Here is a 24,050-nt window from a genome sequence, read left to right as displayed (position 1 = left end):
CTGTTTATATTTCATGTTTCTCTAAGGTAATTCTGCATTATCGTCTACGTGGCTGTATAAATTTGACAATGTGTAACATCCTTTACTCGTTCTAACCTATTGTTGTTTCCAAGATTGATTTACAGCAATTTAAATGATTTGTGTGGTGTTCATTTGAAGCTCCTTGGCTGTCTTCATCTGACACAAGTGCACTAGAGCCAGCTGTACAGAAGCTGCTACATCACCTGGTGGAGAACATCACTTCCTGCCAGTTCAACCAGCTTCTGCTGATGATCAGAGACGGGCTGGACACTTGCAAGCTGTGGGCTGGAAATGACAAGGTTTGATGTTCTTTTCAAATGTGTTTTTGCAGTGAATATAAGTATTTCCTACAGGACTGCAATCTAGGCTAGATGACATCACCATCCAATTTGCATAACGGGCCATGATGCATGTCCATGTAATTTTTATGGATGCAGTGAGCGACAAAAAGTGAGCCAAAAACATGAACACCAAAACAAATCAGTTTAGAAAAACCAATGAGTTTTCTTCTGTTGCTGTTTTGGGGTATTTTTTTACTCACAAGCCAGACTGAGCCACCTTTTAGTGCGATGATGACAAAACCGGTTGCTTGTTGAGAAAAGCATGTTTCATATTAGTCTCCAAAAGTGTCAAATAAGACCATAAAATGTAATTAGATTTGTCACTGGTCACCTTTTTGGAATACAAAAGTGAACTGTATACTTACTAAATGTAGCAACAAAGTTGTAGCTAAATTGGTAACAATGAACCCTCCTGCTACATCTTCTTATTCTCTGGCTGTCTAGGGGCCTCATGTACAGAGTTGCATGGCTTTCCTACAAAATATAGACGTATGAATAATCTAGAAAATGGTGTTTGCAAGTAAAATTTCCGATGTATAAAAGTGTTTGCACACACAAATCCTAGCACATTTCTTTGTTACATCGCAATCTCCTTCGAATCCTCCACAGAAGTGTGCATGGCTTGGCACACCCAGACCACACTCACTTATGCATATACAAATCACATTGAAAATAGCCATGTGCTTGAGCTCCGCATGGTCTCGCCAATCACAAGTCAGGAGGAGGTGCTTTTTTTGTGCTTGAAGCAAACAGAGCAATTGTCAACATGGCATAGCTCTGTCTCTGAGAATTTAACACAGGTGGAAATACAAAAATAAATGGTGGATCAGGAAGAAAGTGAAGAAGAATATAGATGTGCATGGTCAAAACTGACTCAGGGGAAGTTAGTGCTGCACCTCGTTTGAAAAGATAGTTTCTACAATGATACATAAAACTTTTATTGTTAACTTTAATTGTTCATATATCTCTGACGGCCATATTAATCAGTCTGAGGAGTAAAAGTTGGCACTCTTTTATGTGAACTATGACCCAGCATCACTTGTGTGTACCTAAAGTATCCATAGACTGTATAAATGTGTGTACGACTGTTATGTAGTTACCGATATGCAGCGCACATTCCCCACCTTCTACGTCAGTTTTGATAAATCTGACCTTTGTCGTGCAAAAGGGTGTATGGCATGATTTTGTGCGTACGCAAGCTTGATACATGAGGTCCCAGGTTGGTATGAAATAGGGCTGGGATTTTTGCAAGGCCTTTAAGATACGGTACGTGTCACGATACTTGGGTCACAATACAATATGGTATTGTGATATGACGATATACCACATAGTTCATGCAGCTTAAAATACAAGTTGCATACATGTACGCTAGATCAGTGTTTCTAAACAATAGGGCCGTTGTTGGGCGGTGAGCGTCCCCTAGAGGGCTGTCAAAAATCTGTTTTCTCAGCTGTGGTCCTCAGATGTAATATTTATCAGTTATTTCCAGTGTTGGGACTAACGCGTTACAAAGTAACGCGTTACTGTAACGCCGTTAGTTTTGACGGTAACTAGTAATCTAACGCGTTATTTTTTATATTGAGTCTGTCAGTTACCGTTATTATATGATACGTTACTGCGTTATTTTACGTTATTTTTTATGTAGTATCGGCTAGAAACGGAAGATCTGAGTGTTTTTTATTGGAGCGCTGCGGTGTCGTCTTTCTGTGTCACAAGGAAAAGAAAAGGCGTGCTTTGTGTGGGTGGGGGAGGGGGGGGCTTCCATACCGTAGTCGAGGTGCGCAGGGGAGACATTCCTCCAGGGCCTATGTACTTCGGGGCTAACAACCTTCACTTTACCCGGCAGTGGGTCTTTACAGCTCCGGACTCGAGGGTGAATGACGAGGCCGGCGGTTTGTTGCAACTTTGTGACTTTATTGGTGTCTCGCACACAGCCATCTACCAAGCTAGAGGACCTGCACGCACTCACTGTTGCGCTCCCTCACCTCTCTCGCCCACTCACTCACTGACGTCACTCACCTCACATGCTGTCATATCTTAAAGGGCCACACACACACATACGCTACTCTCACAACAACTAACAAGACATCATGGCAAAGCCAGAAGTCGAGTTTCTTAACATGGAGACATTCTCACTTCTTTTCTTTTGTCGAGCACAAAGAAAATAACATTTTAGTTAAATGTAAGTTGTGTCTTGGATCAAAGATCCCATCTACTTAAAGTTAAAGTGCCAATGATTGTCACACACACACTAGGTGTGGCAAAATTATTCTCTGCATTTGACCAATCACCGTTGATCACCCCCTGGGAGGTGAGGGGAGCTGTGAGCAGCAGCAGTGACCACGCCCAGGAATACTGCCCAAAACAGCAGTTCAAATGTGCTGAAACAGCTACAAAAGCAACATGCTTCGACGAAGCTAGTAAAGAGAGACACAGACTCAGATGCCACATCAACTCCACTTAAGGATTTTAACGGAGGGACTGCTAGCCAGGACAACATTGATAGAGCCATTGCAGTGTATGTGCTAGAAGACATGCAGGCTATTTCTACAGTGGAGTCACCCACTTTCAGGCAGCCAATTAGCATGATACTGGCATCAAAAAGCAAATGGCACGGAAAACATGTTCCGAGTACCTGGACAGTGAGTACATAAACATGGAAAGCGAGTTAAAGAAAACACTCCAAACTCGGCCTCTGCTCATCATTCATCATTGAAGGTACACACTCTGTCAATTCTCTTATATACTCTTTCATTCTAGACTTCTAGAGTGTTTGATTATCACACCACTCTAAATGTATAGACTATAAAGTTCACAAACATAAAGAGGGATCCTAGTGGGCCAAATTGGGCCCCAAGGTCAAAAAGGTTAAGGAACCCTACACTAGATGACAGTAATAATTCACTAGACAAACTGAGTCAAAAACAATGTAAATCCAATGATCTATTTCCATGTATTCCAATTGTACAGAAAGTGGATCAAGTTTTTTGCCACGTAGATATAAAAAAAAGGTTCTCTACTTCTTTAGTGTTGATTTTTTTGTAGGACATGCTCACTATTAACCCTGTAGAGTCTACAGGGTTAATAGTGAGCATGTTTTACAAATCTTTTTTCTACAGTGTAAAGATAAACTTTGTGGAGCGGAAGTGCAGAAAATAGTTTTGGAGTTACACCCTACACCAAAACAGGACTTGAATATATATTGTTATTCATTAAAAAAGCGATTATATCGTTAGAAAAAGTATTGTGATACATTGCTATATCGATATTTCTTCCCACCCCTAGCATGAGGTGTGTTAAAAAGCTGAGTTACAATGTCATCTACTGTACAGACTTTGCCGTTATAAGGTGTTTATGAGCAAGGTGAGTGTCAAATGTATTTGTGGCGAAAATTAATGAATGGGAAACACTGATATATACTCTGTTTAGGAATGTATTAATTTAACTATGTTTATTACTGTGGTGCTCATACTGATAAAAAGGGTTAATTATTAAATTGCACTAAGAATTGTTATAAACTAAAAATAAACTATTTGATACTGTTCTTTTTCTAGACAAGGTTGTGTGGATGCACCTAATTTTATGGCATGCAAGTGTACACCATCTAATGGCGCCTCTTTTTATCTTGTCTCCAGGGAGTGTTAGCTTCCGCCACCATAGTCAAGCTGCTGTCCTGCTGTAAGTTACCTCAACATTGTTCCGAAGCTCTGTGGTTCTTCGCACCACAGATTTTGTCCGCTCTTGTGGTGAGTAAAATGCCCACACACAATACCGTTTCAGTCCAGAACAGGGGTGTCAAACAAATTTTAGCTCAGGGGCCGCTTGGAGGAAAATCTATTCCCGCGTGGGCCGGAATGGTAAAACAATGGCATAATATTTAAAAAATAAAGACAACTTTAAGAAAAAATTGGGGCTTACTTTGGCCAGAAATAGAACAAGCACATTCTGAAAATGTACACATTACAAATAATCCTCTTGGTAAAACACTTTAAAGGCCTACTGAAATGAATTTTTTTTAATTTAAACGGGGATAGCAGATCTATTCTATGTGTCATACTTGATCATTTCGCGATATTGCCATATTTTTGCTGAAAGGATTTAGTATAGAACAACGACGATAAAGATCGCAACTTTTGGTATCTGATAAAAAAAAGGCTTGCCCCTACCGGAAGTAGCGTGGCGTAGTCAATTGAACATATACGCAAAGTTCCCTATTGTTTACAATGATGGCCGCATGAAGTGAGAGAGATTCGGACCGAGAAAGCGACAATTTCCCCATTAATTTGAGCGAGGATGAAAGATTTGTGGATGAGTAAAGTGCAAGTGAAGGACTAGTGGGGAGTTGAAGCTATTCAGATAGGGAAGATGCTGTGAGAGCCGGGGGTGACCTGATATTCAGCTGGGAATGACTACAACAGTAAATAAACACAAGACATATATATACTCTATTAGCCACAACACAACCAGGCTTATATTTAATATGCCACAAATTAATCCTGCATAAAAACACCTACGTGTTTGTTATGCTAGCTCCTAGCTCCTCTGCTAGCTCCTAGCTCCATAGAACGCGCCAATACAATTTAAACACCTGATCAACACACACAATCACTCAGCCCAAAAGACCGTTCACCTAACCCAAGGTTCATAAAGCTTATATATTTTTAAAAAGTTACGTACGTGACGCGCACATACGGTCAAGCTATCAAATGTTTAGCAGCCAAGGCTGCATATTCACGGTACCTGATATTCAGCTGGGAAGGACTACAACAGTATATAAACACAAGACATATATATACTCTATTAGCCACAACACAACCAGGCTTATATTTAATATGCCACAAATTAATCCTGCATAAAAACACCTACGTGTTTGTTATGCTAGCTCCTAGCTCCATAGAACACGCCAATACAATTCAAACACCTGATCAACACACACAATCACTCAGCCCAAAAGACAGTTCACCTAACCCAATGTTCATAAAGCTTATATATTTTTAAAAAGTTACGTATGTGACGCGCACATACGGTCAAGCTATCAAATGTTTAGCAGCCAAGGCTGCATACTCACGGTACCTGGTATTCAGCTGGGAATGACTCCAACAGTAAATAAACACAAGACATATATTTACTCTATTAGCCACAACACAACCAGGCTTATATTTAATATGACACAAATTAATCCTGCATAAAAACACCTACGTCTTTGTTATGCTAACTCCTAGCTCCTATGCTAGCTCCTAGCTCCATAGAACACGCCAATACAATTCAAACACCTGATCAACACACACAATCACTCAGCCCAAAAGACCGTTCACCTAACCCAAGGTTCATAAAGCTTATATATTTTAAAAAAGTTACGTACATACGCAAAAAAAAAGTTGCGCACATACGGTCAAGCGATCAAATGTTTAGAAGCCAAAGCTGCATACTCACAGTAGCACGTCTGCGTCTTTGTCATCCAAATCAAAGTAATCCTGGTAAGAGTCTGTTGTCCCAGTTCTCTACAGGCGTCTGTGTATCGAAGTCAAAAGTCCTCCTGGTTAGAGTCTCTGTTATCCGAGTTCTTCCATCTTGACTGCATCTTTCGGGAATGTAAACAAAGAAGCGCCGGCTGTGTACTGTTGTTGCTGACTACGTTCGAAAAATACGTCCATTTCGCACCGACAACTTTCTTCTTTGCTTGCTCAGCTTCCTTCTCCATAATGCAATGAACATGATTGCAACAGATTCACGAACACAGATGTCCAGAATACTGTGGAATTATGAAATGAAAACAGAGCTTTTTCGTATTGGCTTCAATGTGGAAGGCATACCCGTGTTCGCCGGGCTACGTCACGCGCATACGTCATCCTCAGAGGCGTTTCGAACCGGAAGTTTAGCGGCAAATTTAAAATGTCACTTTATAAGTTAACCCGGCCGTATTGGCATGTGTTATAATGTTAAGATTTCATCATTGATATATAAACTATCAGACTGCGTGGTCGGTAGTAGTGGGTTTCAGTAGGCCTTTAAGTAGTCTCATGATTTAGGTCCAGATTACTATTCGTTATGTTTTGTATTTTACCTGGTGATCCCAGCAAAGCTAAAAAGATAATATTCAATAAAACAGGTTTGGCTCATACTTTGTAGAGAATTCTGGCATGAGACAAGAAAAATAACATTTTGGGTTATATCCTGATAGCTGAATATTTTCTCATTAGAACAGGATGGAATACAGTGTTATTGGTGCCACAATTGGGAAATAATGGTTTCACAGCAGCATTACACAATAATATTAACATAAGAAACATAATTTAAAAAAACATAAATACCTCCACGAAGCATGAATTTTTAATTGCCATTAATTACTATTACTGGTACTTAGTTTGTAGGAAGACACGCAGTTAGCTGGTTTACACAACAAAGAACAGATTGATTCCAACATTTGCAGAGATTATTTGATCCTTTAATAGATGTAGAATAAAATGTTCTTGGGTGCGGCTGTATTAATATACTGTTCATTGAATTTATATTTTGGATCAAGTGGAGGCAGGGAGCCATCAAATCCAGAAGATGGCGCTGTGGTGAAAAAACTTATGAAATGACATGCTTTTATTGTCATGGCACAATGTACAGTCAAACTTGGTTCAGAGTTCCACTTACTTACCAATTTTATTAGCATTAGGAAATGCTACAAACTTGTGTAATTACTGTGATCTGCCTTATGTTGGTGTGCACAACTTTTGCACCGTGAGCAATATGAGTGTTAAGAGAGTGCGTTTATTTTATTATTTATTAAGGGTTCGATACATTGACAACAAATATGGACAATAAAATTTGTCGCAAACAAATACATTTTTCGTTGACGTCATCGCTGGTGTTTTTCCGGATGAAAGCGAGCCTTGAGAGTGCTAGTTACATGAAGCGTGATTAGTCAAAATGAATTTACAACAACCCTGTAATTAATTGTATTAAAACATTGTTTCACAGCACTAATCTAAGACGTTGAAGTTTCCTAACTTTGTTCATTTGTCTCTGTTACAGTTTCTTGTAAGATCATCCAGTCAGGACTTATCTTTGACTTCCACTTTTACCATTCCTATTGTCACGGTTATGTTGACAATGCTGCGCCAGGGGAAGAATTACATCGACAACCCCCACCATGTTGTCTTGGTACTCGGAGCTCTTCAGGCCGTGCCAATTGAACACCTGACCCCATACGTCTACCAGCCGGCGTTTTTGGCTCTTCACGAAATGCTTTGTGTCATCCTCCAGTGTTACCCTCAGGTATATACAGACGAATATTTACAGTGTTTCCCATACATTTATTTACTCATGTGTGTAAAAGTGTGTGTATATGTATATGTATATGTGTATATGTATGTTTATGTGTATGTGTATTGTTTTGTTGGATTGATTAATTTAAAAAAATATATATTAAAAATAAAAAATAAATAAATAATAAAAATAAATAAAAACAATTTTTAAATTCGATTTTTTTTAAAAAGAGAATCGATTCTGAATCGCACAAGGTGAGAATCGCGATTAGAATTTGAATCGATTTTTTCCCACACCCCTAGTGTATATATTATGTGTATATATACACTACCGTTCAAAAGTTTGGGGTCACCCAAACAATTTTGTGGAATAGCCTTCATTTATAAGAACAAGAATAGACTGTCGAGTTTCAGATGAAAGTTCTCTTTTTCTGGCCATTTTGAGCGTTTAATTGACCCCACAAATGTGATGCTCCAGAAACTCAATCTGCTCAAAGCAAGGTCAGTTTTGTAGCTTCTGTAACGAGCTAAACTGTTTTCAGATGTGTGAACATGATTGCACAAGGGTTTTCTAATCATCAATTAGCCTTCTGAGCCAATGAGCAAACACATTGTACCATTAGAACACTGGAGTGATAGTTGCTGGAAATGGGCCTCTATACACCTATGTAGATATTGCACCAAAAACCAGACATTTGCAGCTAGAATAGTCATTTACCACATTAGCAATGTATAGAGTGTATTTCTTTAAAGTTAAGACTAGTTTAAAGTTATCTTCATTGAAAAGTACAGTGCTTTTCCTTCAAAAATAAGGACATTTCAATGTGACCCCAAACTTTTGAACGGTAGTGTATATGTGTGTGTGTGTATATATATATATATATATATATATATATATATATATATATATATATATATATATATATATATATATATACCGTAATTTCCGGACTATAAGCCGCACCTGACTATAAGCCGCACCAGCTAAATTTAGGGGAAAATACAGATTGCTCCATATATAAGCCGCACCCGACTATAAGCCGCAGGGTTTTGATGTGTAATTACCGTAGTATATAGGGGTTCCTGCTACCACGGAGGGGATTGTCGGGACAGAGATGACTGTTTGGGAACGCAAGGCGTCCCATTTATTAACAATAAATCTTTCAATCATTCAATCAAACTTTCACATCTTTGACATGGCGAACAGCATTCGTGCAGAGTACAAATAATACAACGGTGCAAAGTAATACAAAGTGCTCGCCTGTACGTTATCAAAATAACCAGCCTACCGGTATATGAAAAGTCAGTCTTTAATCATTGTGTGATTGTCTTCCTCCTGCGTACTAAAACCACCAAAATCCTCTTCGTCTGTGTCGGAGAAGAACAGGCCGTAAATAAGCCGCACCCTTGTATAAGCCGCAGGGACCAGAACGAGGGGAAAAAGTAGCGGCTTATAGTCCGGAAATTACGGTATATATATATATGTATGTATGTATGTATGTATGTATGTATGTATGTATGTATGTATGTATGTATGTGTGTGTGTGTGTGTATATGTGTATATATATGTATATATATATATATATATATATATATATATATATATGTATGTATGTATGTATGTATGTGTGTGTGTGTGTGTGTGTGTGTGTGTGTGTATATATATATATGTGTATATATATGTATATATATATATATATATATATGTATATATATATGGATATGTATATATATATATATGTATATATATATATATATATGTATATATATATATATATATGTATATATATATATATATGTATATATATATATGTATATGTATATATATGTATGTATATATATATATATATATATCTATATATATATATATATATACATATATATATATGTATATATATATATATATATATATATATATATATATGTATATATATATATGTGTGTGTGTGTGTGTGTGTCTGCAATGTTGCAAATCATGTTCCTGACCTTCACCACTACAGTTTGGGTTAAAATTATGCAGTATTTTTCCTTGGTTTACACATGGACAAATAGTGCATCTGCAGCCACTTATATCAGGGCAAGAACTTGCTAACTCACATCAGATGTTTTTCAGAGTGAAAGCCTGCAGCAGAGTGGATGGTGCGGGAAGGTGGGAGGGGGAGGTTAAACTGTGGCAATGGCGACAAAGAAGGAAAATTTGGAGGTAGAGAAGTGAATACAGTGTTTAGGGAGGAGGCAGGAGACGAAAGGGCAAGATGTGAGTGGAGTGCGCAATGCAGGCTGAGTGGTACAGGAGATTTAGCAGAAGTGTGATAGGTCAAAGAGTGGGAGTTTGAGTGCTGACATTTTGCTGATGGAAAAACCATTTGAGTTGGAGAGATCAATTGTACCCGTCCACCTTCTCCTTAAGGTCAAAATGCTCTCACTCTCGTCACCCTTTTTCAGTCTACCTTGTACTACTCGGGGAACACAAATATAAAAGAAACCCTGAAGATGAACGTGAAGTTGTAATGTATAAGATATGCAAAACATATAGGCCACTAAAGATGCATGGAAATGCAGAGGTGGAATCAGTGGTCTGCTTGATGTCACACAAGAGACTTTGGCACTCCAAGCTACCTCCTTACCGACAAAATTACAACTATCAATTTTCTCTGATCCAGTGAGGCAGCTTTCATCTTTCAGTTTTATGTCTAAAGCAACGGTTCTCTAACTTTTCTACACCCCTAAAAACATATAATATGATCTCACATTATAGTCTCACACCCTCTAAAAAAGTAATTAGAAGATGACGAAGGTGATTTGATACCTAATTTAAGCAAATGTTTTTTGTCTTTTAACATTGAAAATTTTCTCTTCTTCCTTTTCTGTGTTGTATTATTTAGGAAGCATGATGTCCTCTTTTTCTGTTTTGTGTGTGTGCTTTCAGGTGATGGTGAACACAGCGCCATCCTTCTTAAACGTCTTTTACCGTCTGGTGGCTTCCATTATGCAGGAGGGTCGGCAGAAAGGAGGAGACAGTGATGCAGGTATATTTATAATATTACCACTAATAATACTGAGCATGGCTTGCATGAAATGAAATGGCAGATTTTTGTCTGAGCAGGGATTTTATTTCCAGCGCACGTTAACTGTTAGCATACTAGTAGGGTGAGTGGAGTGCGTGGATGTTGGAACGGTTCGAATCGGTTGAGAATTGTGGGATTTGGAGAGGTGTGTATATTGCCCCTTCATTTTTAATGGAGGGAAATTCCTGGTAATCAGGGAATTTTCGGAACCGGGGAACATGCTGGCTTGAATGTCCAGGGTGAGTGGAGTGTGTGGATGTTGGAATGTTTTAAATCAGATGAGAAATGTGGGATATGCAGTCGATTGTATATTTCCCATTCTTTGGCAATGGGGAGAAAATGACCAGAAAAACGGGAATTTTGGTAAAGGAAAAACCTGTTTTACGTTTGATATATGAGAAGAGCAGTGTGTGTGGATGGTTGAAAGGTCGGAATCGGGTTTAAAAAATTCTAAGAATTTAGAGCATTTTAGACTATGAATACATCCATTCATTTGAATGGAAATTTTATCTAAATTTCAGGAAAACAGGGAATTTAAAAAAATATTGATTCTACTACAATTGTCCTAGATCAGGGTTCTCAAATCTTGCGGCCCGCGAGACGTTATTGTGCGGCCCCCACCTTAATATGAACGTTTAATGTTAGTGCGGCCCGCGAGTTTTATATGAATGGCGCTTGACAGCGCTGTGTGCGGAGCTGAAGCATTCTTGCCAACCCTCCCGATTTTCACCATCAACAATATTGAGGACAACAATATTAAGGGCACAAGGTTTAGCGTCCACTTTTTCTCCATACAAACAATGTGCCTGCACAGTTGTAGTAGAATAACAAATAACAAATACTTTGATCATGAACATCATTGAACATAAATGTCTTAAAGTCATAAGTCTATATACATTCATCTATTTATGTTCAATGATGTTCATGATCAAAGTATTTGTTATTCCTTTACTAAATCAAAGGGTAGGCCACTAATTGTGTTCTGTGAGATGGTTTTACTGCAGGCTGGTAACAGCGATCGCTCTGAAGGAGGGTCATAGACGGAATTTTTGCCTCGTATAAAAACATTGAGGTTTTTGCCTCTATCTGTGGTAGAGATTTAACTTAGTGGTCTACATCAGAAATTGTTTTGGTCCAGGGTCTTAAGACCCTGGAAGGTGGGTATGTAGTAGAATTTCTGACCTTTGACCTATATTGCATGTCTAATAAGAATGTCCGCTCATTTTCAATTCTCTCCCATTTTGTGCCATTGACTGGACCAGTGGGACAAAGGTGAATATGGAGTTGTGCCAACCTGTCTACAGAATGTTTAGAATTTCCAAATATGACTAAGAGATACAAGGTTGTTTTGGAACAGACAAAACCAAAACAAAATAATTATGACGCACTAGATAAGAAACAATGACGCACAAGAGACATATAAAAAATGGCAGAAGACCGGAACTCGACAGTGATTTTGGCTTGTGTGTGTCTTGTTTACTCCGGAGTAACATGTGGTCTGTCTGCACGGCCAACTTAATTCAACCTGCACTTCTGATAATGGGTAAATAAATTTGTTGTACTAAACTACTTTTGTTGCCTGTTTAAGCTTCGGACAATCCACTACACAGTCACATATTATATGCGGCTTCAACAGTCACACGTAAGTGACTGCAATGCATACTTCGTCAACAGTCATACATGCCACACTGAGGGTGGCCGTATAAAAAAAACTTTATCAATGTTACAAATATGCGCCACAATGTGAACCCACACCAAACAAGAATGACAAACACATTTTGGGAGAACATCCTCACCTAAACACAACATAAAACACAACAGAACAAATACCCAGAATTCCTAGTAGCCCTAACTCTTCCGGGCTACAAGGAATCTACCAATCATGGTGTGGTATATGGCTCTCGAGGGCCGAACATTGACGTCACTTGCGTGATGCAAGCGGAGAAACGTTTTGCTGCTTTTCCATGAGACCTGCACGCGCTCTTCCCCCCTCCCTCGCTCGCTCGCTCTCTTGCTCTCTCTCTCTTGCTCTCTCTCGCTCTCTCGCTCTCTGTCACTGTGTGTGTCTTTCTCGCTCCCGCCGGTCCGGGCGGGGTAGCTTCCGAAGGAGCGAGTGACAATACGAAAGTGTGGTGCACTGGACCCCAGCGCTGATACTCCGACAGAGAGTCGCTGGTCGAATCACGTTAGTCGTGATCGGGCCTAATTGTGCTACCGTAACTGTAAACTCCACAGCGAGCACCCTCCCCCCTCCCCCTCCCGTTGGCTCCAGACAAAGACGATTTTTGTTATTTGGGTCCAAAATACCCCTGCGTTAGTGGAAAAGTGGCAAATGAGTGAAAGCGACAGAAACGTTGCCATGGAGACGAGGGTTGTCTTACGTGCCTGGCTGCAGTCACACGGCGACACCTGTCCGTCAGTAATAAAGTCCCCGATAACCTGGACCAATTCAAACCGTTATTTGTTTTTTTTATTGTTTAATTTGCATTGCCTCACACGATGAACACTACATATATTTTTATATGACGCCATATATCACTCCGGGAGCCGTCACTTTTTCCCGGTACATTCTGCCGACCACCGTGTTGCTGTCGGGAGGAAAAGCGGAACGACACACATTGCGGAAATAACAATATTCTCCGTGCGTCGGCTAAATACAAATATATTCCACAACACCAAACATGTCTTTTTCAAAGCGTGCAGTGAAGAGAAAGGTTAGTGATGAGCAAAGACAATTCCAGGAAAAGTGGGAGATGCAATATTTCTTTGTTGAGCACAGGGGCACCCCGACGTGTCTTATTTGCACAGAGAAAGTTGCCGTGCACAAGAAATACAATTTAAAACGTCATTATACAACTAGACATGCTGAGGAGTATACCAGGGAGATGAGAGAGTGAACCGGGTTGCACATTATGTGTATGTGTATACATTGTTGCTGACTGGAGAAATCTAATTATTATTGTTAGAATAGAATAGAATAGAATAAAATAGAAAGTACTTTATTGATCCCTGAGGGAAATTCAGCACCACAGTTCGCTCACAATAGACAAGAATAACAATAAATAATATAATATATATAATATATTATGTATATAATATATATATAATATACATATATTCTACATATACTACATATACTCTACATTTAAGTGCAGTCAAAGAACATATGCATTATACAGTCTGATGGCTGTCGGTATGAAGGACCTCCTGTGTCGTTCCGTGTTGCATTTTGGGAGTCTGAGCCTTCCACTGAACGTGCTCATTCTCTCCGCAAGGTCCGAGTGTAGTGGGTGGGAGGTGTTGTCCATAATGGCTAGGAGTTTTGCTAGACTTCTCCTCTCTTGTTATTACTTATGACTGATTTATTTACTTAATTCTCATTTTGTTCATTTATATTTCGATTTTATTTTGTGTTGAAAATAAAAATAAAGACATTTAAAAAAAATTTTTTTAAGAAATCTTTTTTTGCGGCCCAGCCTCACCCAGACTCTGCATCCAGTGGCCCCCAGGCAAATTGAGTTTGAGACCCCTGTCCTAGATGATAAATGGGTTGGTGTTGGATTTTTCAGGATCAGTTGAAAATTGACATAGCAACGGTTTGAATTGAGAATGGATATTTCAGAATTCCTGGAATTTGGAGAAAACCGGTAATTTGTACGAAAATTAAAAAAAAGTGATGTTGTTGTACCAACTAAGATGAATGTTTTAAAGGTGGAATTGTCAAAAACGGTTGAAAAATGCGGCCTGAGAAAGCTTTCGAGCAAGTGGTGAAAATAGAGCTTTGGAAAACTGAATTTTTGTTTAAACTTTGAAAATGGTAGTTTGATCGTCCAAGGTGTGTGGAGTGTGTGGACGGTGGAATGGTTCGAATCGGTTGAGAAATGTGGGAATTGTGCAAGTTCGAAAAATGGCCCTTTTATTTATAATGGGCAAAGTGTCCCGGAAAACTGGGAATTCTGGGTAAACTGGGATATTTTGGGATATTTTTTTGGAGGGAGCTCACGATTCCTGGTCGAGTCGAACGTTCTGATATTTGAACGGTTCCAAACGGTGGGCTCTGGCCTCCGGCAAACTTTTGTGGCAGAATAATAATAATAGTTTTTTAGGTGTATAATTGTATAAGTATGAATGCTTGGGCATTCACACAATTATGGAATGAGTATGTACTCAGTGTATTCAAAGTACAAAGAAGAATCTTGATAAACATCTTAAGCTTTATTGAAAATGAGAATTGTATTCATCTCATTATGTGAATCACAACTTACTTACCTTTTTATTCATTATAACTTTATTGATTATTTATCTGTTTGTGTAACAATTTGAGCACAGGAAGTGAACAAACTAATGGGGAAGAAATTGCCTGGAAACGGAAAAGGGGTAGGATTAAATTAGCTCTGCTTCTTTCTACTCCTTTTCGGACATGTTGTAATGAGAAACTGGAAATATGTGATGTACCATAGTGTAGCTGTATGCATGTTCGAAATAGCTTACAACCATAACCACATCTTGAAAACTAACCACATCTTGAAAACTGGAGACACTTGGAATGATGCCACACATTTAGGGATGGAAAAGCTGTGGAACTTGTGAAGGCTACATCCACATTAAATTATATTTTCACCCCCTGTAGGGATGCAAATGCATTCTTCCGCAAAAATGTAAGACACGTTTTTTTTAACTGAACCACCAGTTAACTACGTAGACCAAATGTTGAAAAAGAGATGACCTAAAATAGAACCTTGACAAACACTACTAGTATAACTAAATAAGTAGAACAAATGACTACTGACAGCATCTGAAGTAAACAAACTACAGCAACAATTTAGATACATAAATCACAAAAAAAGGAAAAGACTTAAAGGGGAACTGCATTTTTTTTATGTTGCCTATTGTACACAATCATTATGAAAGACATGATGACAGATGGATTGGATTTTTTTTTTTTTTTTAATGAATTCTAAATATTAAAGGCCTACTGAAATGAATTTTTTTTATTTAAACGGGGATAGCAGATCTATGTGTCATACTTGATCATTTCGCGATATTGCCATATTTTTGCTGAAAGGATTTAGTAGAGAACGACGATAAAGATCGCAACTTTTGGTATCTGACAAAAAAAAGCCTTGCCCCTACCGGAAGTAGCGTGACGTAGTCAGTTGAACATTTCCGCAAAGTTCCCTATTGTTTACAGTGATGGCGGCCAGAAGTGAGAGCGATTCGGACCGAGAAAACGACGATTTCCCCATTAATTTGAGCGAGGATGAAAGATTTGTGGATGAGGAAAGTGCAAGTGAAGGACTAGTGGGGAGTGGAAGCGATTCAGATAGGGAAGATGCTGTGAGAGCCGGGGGTGACCTGATATTCAGCTGGGAATGACTAAAACAGTAAATAAACACAAGACATATATATACTCTATTAGCCACAACACAACCAGGCTTATATTTAATATGCCACAAATTAATCCCGCATAAAAACACCTAGGTGTTTGTTATGCTAGCTCCTAGCTACTAGCTCCCGTCCATATAACCCGCCAATACAATTCAAACACCTGCACAACACACATACTCACTCAGCCCAAAGGACCGTTCACCTAACCCAAGGTTCATAAAGCTTATAAATTTAACCAAAGTTACGTACGTGACACGCACGTACGGGCAAGTGATCAAATGTTTGGAAGCGCAGCTGTGTACTCACGATACCGCGTCTGCGTCTGTGTATTCAAATCAAAGTAATCCTGGTAAGAGTCTGTATTGTCCCAGTTCTCTACAGGCGTCTGTGTATCGAAGTCAAAGTCGTCCTGGTAAGAGTCTCTGTTGTCCGAGTTCTTCGATCTTGACTGCATCTTTTGGGAATGTAAACAATGAAACGCCGGCTGTGTTGTGTTGCTGACTTCCCTCGCAAAATACTCCGCTTCGCACCGACAACTTTCTTCTTTGCTTGCTCAGCTTCTTTCTCCATAATGCAATGAACAAATTGCAACAGATTCACCAACACAGATGTCCAGAATACTGTGGAATAATGAGATGAAAACAGAGCTAGTTTGTATTGGCTTCAATGGGGGAACCATACCTCTGTTTCACTGGCTACATAGCGCGCATACGTCATCCTCCAAAGGAGTTTTCAACCGGAAGTTTAGCGGGAAATTTAAAATTGCACTTTATAAGTTAACCCGGCCGTATTGGCATGCGTTGCAATGTTAAGATTTCATCATTGATATGTAAACTATCAGACTGCGTGGTCGGTAGTAGTGGGTTTCAGTAGGCCTTTAAGCGTCTGCTTACAGTGTAGCCAATGGGAGCTCCACTGTTCCGCTTATAAAATCTGATAAATAACCATTCAAAAAGCACTAACAAAACTCAATTTACATTTTGTGACTTGAATATTATAACCAAGTATTAGTCATATTTTTATTATAAGCGCTAAAGCAGACAAACTAGAGTGACGCTGTGATCGTTTCCGGGTGTGCCTTTGTTTACATCATCGCGTGGTCTGCTGCTCCTCGCTTCCCTGCTTCCTGCAAGTTTATTGTAGATCATAAATGCTTATCACCTGAAAAAAATGGCTGAGAATAGAATCTGACAAGTTTGGATTCTGACAGCCATTTAGGACCTGGAACTGGCGAGGACGACACGAAAGCACACACCCCCCCACACACAAACACACTCCCTCTCCCCAGCCCACCCCGTTTTTCTTGAGGATTGTGAGACATTTTTCATCTAAAAATATGATATATAATATATAAACATCCTCACAGTTGGCATCCTAATGACTGCAGACATTACACATTAAGTAAAGTTTTAGTTAAAAGTTAAAGTACTACCGATAGTCACACACACACTAGCTGTGGTGAAATTACCCTTTGCATTTTTACCCATCCCTGGGAGGTGAGTGGAGCAGTGAGCAGCAGCGGTGGCTGCGCTCGGGAATCATTTTTGTGATTTATCCCGTAATTCCAACCCGTGATGCTGAGTGCCAAGCAGGTAGGTAATGGGTCCCATTTTTATAGTCTTTGGTATGACTCGGCTGGGGTTTGAACTCACGACCTACCGATTTCAGGGCGGACACTCTAACCACAAGGCTACTAAGCAGGTTTTTTTTAGGGGCTCTTTAGGCAGAATTGAACGGCTCCCATAGGCTCCATTGTAAGCTGAAGTTTGATCAAATGTATTTAATACTTAAATGCATTAAAAAAGAATCCATCCGTCGTCATGTCTTTCATAATGATTGTGAATGATAGGCAAAATTCCAAAGAAAAGTGCAGTTCCCCTTTACAAGGTTGCCTTGAGGAACACTTCAGTTGTAAATCACAAGTTTGAACCCAAGTTTGAATCAGTGTTCTTTGTTTGCTAGCAAGGTTTTTATTAAATGTCAATGCAAGGATCTGCCAATGTCTTTACAGTGGTCCAAGTTCTTCTATACAAGAGGGACGATCTAGTGTTTTTAGGAATTTGTTGCAAAAATGTGTGTCCCATTCCCGTGCCGTATTTGGCCCCAGGGCTGCCAGTTGAATAGCCCTGCTTTAAGTCTTAAAGTGACAATAAACTGCTGACAAACTAGTATAAACATTCCAGGGGAAAGTGTGGTTAACCAAGTTTGCTTTATTAGTATATTTCTTTCCACAAACCCATAATTTGCTACTGTAATTAAACCAATTTGATCATGACTTTGATTTATGGCTTTGGTTTGGACACCTTTTAGTTTGTAATAGTTGTACACAGTGTGGTTTTTACTTGTTTATAGTTAATGCATTGACAAACAATGTCATCATGTGTCCCTCCAGGTGATGCTGGAGAAGTCCACCTTGAGTGCTCTCGGCTGGTAAAAAGGATGTACCAGTACATTGCTTCCACCTTTGAGGGCTTCACCAGACAGTCAGCCTTCATGGTGGCTCAGTATGTCACAGAGCTGCAAAAGGTACATACACAAACAATATTAGCATTGGAACATAATTCAAACAGGTGATGGAGCAATGGAAACATACAGAGTCATACAAATGCACTAATCCAAACCCCATTTGTCATTCCTGTCAAGGGTTTATTTTCTGCAGCTGTGAGTAACACACACATATGCGCGCACACAGACACAAAACCGCGCGCACACACACATTAAGCAGCGGGATCTCAGCTGATCGAAAGATTTAGCACTCTTGGCTTACATTAACATTTAGCACATTTGTGAAGAAGAGTTGTGAAGTTTTTTTTCCATCAAAGTGAATTTTAATTGTTCCCCAAATCTCCACAAACGGGGTTCATAATTATTCTTACTCCCTATGTGCTGGAATTAAGCTTTGAGCTAGATGTTGGTTCAAGGCAGTGAGTCACGTCTGGCTCGCGAACATGGCTCCGCTCTGCAACCAGACTGTATTAATGTGACGCCTACTTGACTCAGCGTTATGCAGAAGCAGAATTAACACATTGAGAAGTAGAGGGGACACAGAGACAGATACGTGAATGGATGAGCGGCTGGAAAAGGCGGGGAAGAGGTGTCTGTTTAAGTCATTTAACAGTCTGAAGTGTGCTGGCAATGTGGCGTTTTAAAGAGATGGACATTTATGAAGAAAAGTGTAATTTAGCCTTGTCAACAAACACAAAAACAAAAGCTGGTTTATCTACCTGTATCTCATAATAATCAAACATTTTATTATTTTCTAAAGGCAAAATAATATCGAAATAGAACTTTAGTCAGTTTACAGCTGGTACAGCATTATGCATTTAATTTGCACTGGAAATAAGTTAAAGGAGCCACATGTAAAAATGTGGCCAGAAATGGTACTGCAATCACGGTCAAAATTCACTGCCTCTTAATAGGGGTTGAGGTGCTGGGACCACAATAGCTGAATGGACAAGTGTTTTGTCAATAACAAATCTCTAACCAACACATTTTACACAGACAGTAGGCTATTTTCAGGAAGAAGTACTTCATGCCTGCGTACAATATTACAACAAATGGCAATTACCATATATTACCAAATAAACGCCCTTGGGCAAATAACCGCCCATGTCCTAATAGCCGCCCAGGGTCTGACCCCATTTTGTGAATTAACCGCCTCTTCCTAATAACCGCCTATGTCCAAATAGCCGCCCATGGGCTGTTATTTGCATAATTTAGATTAAAATGCTACTGGGGTTGCGTTTGCTGCAGTATTATTGTTTTTATGGTTTTATAGAGTACTTGGTACCATAATTTTATTTTTCCTGTATGCTGCTTTATTTAAAACTTGGAGTACTGTAGCCTTTATTTTATTTGACAGTATTATTGTTCTGTTTTGATGGTGGGTTTTATACTTGAGTACTTGGTACCATAATTTTTTTTTTCCCGGTAGCCTGCTTTATTCAAAAAGTTTATTTATTTTTAGTATTGGTATTCTATTTGACAATAGTTGCACTACTGCCATGTTGAGGCCTTGTTGATCTCTTGTCTTTTGATAGCCTACCTCATATTGATCTATTGTTTTTTTGTTTGTATGTTTACAATAGCTTTTACATTTAAAGTTTTTGTACAAAAAAAAAATACTGGACAGTAATCATTGTAATCAAATAATGGCCTGGTGCAGGCTGGTGCAAAAATAAATAAAAGCCTCGTGCAAATAACCGCCTGCTTCTTTTAAACGCCTGTCTGCAAAATTGATTTTGTGAAATAAATGCCCGGGCTACTATTTGGCAATATACGGTATATAGTTACTGTCAGTACAATCAGAAAACAAAGACTAAAACAAACTACAACCAACGGCAGCAATGGTTATACTGGTGAAATAAATAGAGCATGCTTAGTAGCCTAATGCAGTGGTCCCCAACCTTTTTGTAGCTGCGGACCGGTCAACGCTTGAAAATTTGTCCCGGGGGGGGTTGGGGTGTATTTTTTTTTTCATAAAGAAATACAATCATGTGTGCTTACGGACTGTATCCCTGTAGACTGTATTGATATATAATGTATATATTGTGTTTTTTATGTTGATTTAATTACAAAGAAAAAAATATATATATTTTTTTAAATTTCTTGTGCGGCCCGGTACCAATCGGTCCGGGCCGCGGACCGGTGGTTGGGGACCACTGGCCTAATGTACGCCCGAAACCAAAGAGGAGACATTTTACCAATGTATGCCTACTGTTTCAAACGTTTCACCAACCTGATAGACCATTAAAGTAGGCTCTATTCTCTACACCCAGTGGGCCATCAAAACAAATTTAAAGGTACACTGTTCCCTCGATTATCGCTTTCTAGACCCTCCATGCTAAGGGAATTTCCACAAAGGAAGGACACTATTTATTTTATGATTGTTATGAATGTTCTATGCATTCAAAAGACTTCATAACCCCTCCATACAGCTTTCACACACTATCACATATATAATTTTGTAAGCATATTCTACATATTCCTGGCCTAAATTAAGCATATCCAGCCATAAACATGTCAAAATGAACTAAAAATATCAATACTATAAAAGTATTGGCCACTAGATTCGACCAAACCAATTAGAGCGCTGTTCAGTATTCTGGCCACTGATTGGCTGAGCCTCAGGCAGCACCCAGTTGTGCCTTTGAGTATAAAGGTAACTATGTGGGCGTTATTGTATGTCTAGAGGGCTCTCATAATGTTACAATCGTATGTAGAAGTTGTTTTATGCTATAGCCATTAACATTTTTAATTTATAAATCCTATTTTGCTAAATTTCCAATTAACCGCAATAAACAAAGGTTTACTGTAAATGTTTTACATTGGGTTCTGTTATGTCTGGAGAGTCATAAGGCCATACAGCTCTTTTTATATATTTTTTTAGTTTACAATCCTGTCCCTTGTCTCTTTTCAGGTTACTCTGCGACCAGACATTAAGATGCACCTGACAGAGGGCATCTACAAGATACTGAACCTTTGCAAGGAGCCGGATATCAAGTTCCTCAAGGCAGGATTGGCAGGAGGGGTCCGTGAGGTGTTTAATGAGCTCCACAGCAACTACACTAACCATTACAGAACCCAGCGACTAGGAGAGGAGAAGTACACTGTTTGAAACGACAACAGGCGTCTTTTAATATGGGCCCAAGTGACCCATTTCAATGTATGCTTCTATGGATAGCAGATTTTATGTATTACACTGACATTTTTGTACATGTTATGCTTTGAAACGGATCATGTAAAAAGGCTTATGTTGCTATAAAATTGCAAAGAAAAATGATTGGAATCATTATGCACATTGTCTTCCCTGCATTATCCACACAGGCTTAATAACATGTGAATATGGTATGATTTTCTTGCAGAAAAAAGTTATTTAGTGTGGAATGGTTTACTGCAAATATCCTTTTCAAACCTTTTAAATTGCATTATTTATGACAAAATGTTTTACTGCTCATTAGCTAATGGATTGGTAGCAGTGTTTCGGAAATGAATCCATGGGATTAGTACAATCTCAGTCAATTTTGATGGATTGTCCCAGAACCATATTGCTCTATTTGTTTAATAACACCTCTTATTCAAAGATACATTGATTAAAGCTGAAGCTGGAGTATTTTTGTGCTGTAGTGGCACAATAATTGTTATCGCCTGAGTCGCGTCTCACCAACCTCATCAATTTTTAGGATTCCCTGCACTATTCTGAAAATAGAGCCAATGCAGCACTTTTTGTGTGTGTGAGAATAGCCCATATTTTATTCTTACATTAATGCTAAACCCTCTCAAAAGACTCCATAGAGATTATCTGTAATACTGAACTGACCTATTAAATATATAATAATGAGATTAACTTTGAGGCCTTGTATTCAAAAGGATAACTGTAAAATGTTCCCCTCCTGGTAGTGAATCAGTAATGTGGTAAACGGATATAATAAACCAGCTGAGGGGCTTATCTGTGAAGTCGGTATATGTCAACAAAACTGCATCTACAGCGGTACATCATAGCTACAGTGAAGCATGGCAGAATAAGGATTCATCGGTTTTTATTACAGCAACAACTATGAAAGAAAGTGGAGGGCCTTATAAACACTTCTACGTTGAAATAAATTGTGGCCGCATAACAATGAGCCCTGCTGCAACCGGCTTATTGTGCAACTTTTAGTTAATTTTTTCAAATGCTTTAACAGTTCTGTGTTCATCTTCAAAGCAATAAAAACAAGAGTGAAATAAAATAAATGCTGATAGTGCAGTCACTTACAAAATGTTAGTCATTTTTTCCAGATTGTTCAGACCTCCACATCTTTGTTTCGTATTTTGATGCATTAGTCTAATCTAATGCATCAAAGTGTTGTCCATATTACAGGGGGCAAGGTCTAATGCCATTAGACCTTGCCCCCTGTAATATGGACAGTCTTTATAAAGTTTACAAGATTTATATTTTCATTTTTACAGATAACTATGGTGTCGTTGACCCAGACAGTGCAGCATGGATAGATAGCAATCTTTCACTGTCTTTCTGTAAAACAAACTTAACTGTCCCATTCAATTCCATATGATATACACAGGCTAATTATTGACCTATAGAACCCTGTAGCCATTCCTATTTCTGGATGACATGGGTTTGTTTTTTTGACAGCCAAACTGAACCCTTCAGGGGTATTTTGAGACCCTCGTGGTTATTTTTAGGATATTCTGGTAAGAGTGCAGGCAGGAAAGGTCTAACTTTTCAGAACCAGAATCAGAATAGTTTTTATTGCCATTGTTTGAGAACGGGTTCACAAACTAGGAATTTTACTTGGTGCAATCGTGCAACATAAAACACATATAACACAGAATAGAATAACATGAGCTGTAACTGAGCTATCAGATCTTGTTATTGTTCATGTGCCTGATGGCCGAGGGGAAAAAACTGTTCAGGTGGCGAGAGGTGTGGGCCTGGATGGACCGTAGTCTCCTGCCTAAGGGGAGAGGGGAGAATAGTTTGTGTTCTTTAAGCCACTTCCACTTTTTCTTCATGAACTTCTCTATTGTTCCATCAAATTTTTAAAATGTAACTATCACACCAGTGACACCTATTTTTAGACTGATGCCATTATTCAAAACCAATGATGATAATGTATTTTTCTTAATGACTTATGTGTTTGATTCTTGGTACCATGTGACATGCATAAGACATAAGGAGAAGATAATTGTACTGAATTAAGTCATTTGATGTGGATGCAATGGACAGAACTATCTAGCCATCCATTTTCTACAGCTTGTCCCTCTTGGGGTGACTGGAGCCTATCCCAGCTGCACTCAAGCAGAAGGCAGAGTACATCCAAGTCACCACCTCATCGCAGGGCCACAAGACAACCATTCAAACTCGCTTTCACGCAGTAGGGCCAGTTTAGTGTTGCCAATTAGCTTATCCGCAGGTGCATGTCTTTGAAGGTGGGAGAAAGCCCACACAGTCACAGGGAGAACATGCGAACTCCACT

At 39.0% G+C, this 24,050-nt stretch overlaps 1 protein-coding gene across 1 annotated transcript in view; it reads left to right on the top strand.

Annotated features, from left to right (window-relative positions):
• urb2 (URB2 ribosome biogenesis homolog) overlaps positions 1–22,717 on the top strand; it is a 44,536-nt gene extending 21,819 nt beyond the window's left edge. The window contains exons 7-12 of the mRNA XM_062025930.1: positions 160–320; positions 3,998–4,108; positions 7,386–7,628; positions 10,548–10,647; positions 18,467–18,600; positions 21,494–22,717. Coding sequence (XP_061881914.1) covers positions 160–320; positions 3,998–4,108; positions 7,386–7,628; positions 10,548–10,647; positions 18,467–18,600; positions 21,494–21,691 — 947 coding nt within the window. The 3' untranslated portion in view covers positions 21,692–22,717. The remainder of the gene's footprint in view (positions 1–159; positions 321–3,997; positions 4,109–7,385; positions 7,629–10,547; positions 10,648–18,466; positions 18,601–21,493) is intronic.
• Positions 22,718–24,050: the final 1,333 nt, after the last annotated feature.

This window comes from Entelurus aequoreus, linkage group LG02 (genome assembly GCF_033978785.1).
Source record: "Entelurus aequoreus isolate RoL-2023_Sb linkage group LG02, RoL_Eaeq_v1.1, whole genome shotgun sequence".
In the NCBI taxonomy this organism is placed as follows: domain Eukaryota; kingdom Metazoa; phylum Chordata; class Actinopteri; order Syngnathiformes; family Syngnathidae; genus Entelurus; species Entelurus aequoreus.
Note: the sequence above shows the minus strand (reverse complement) of the source record. Positions and strands in the feature narration are given on the sequence as shown.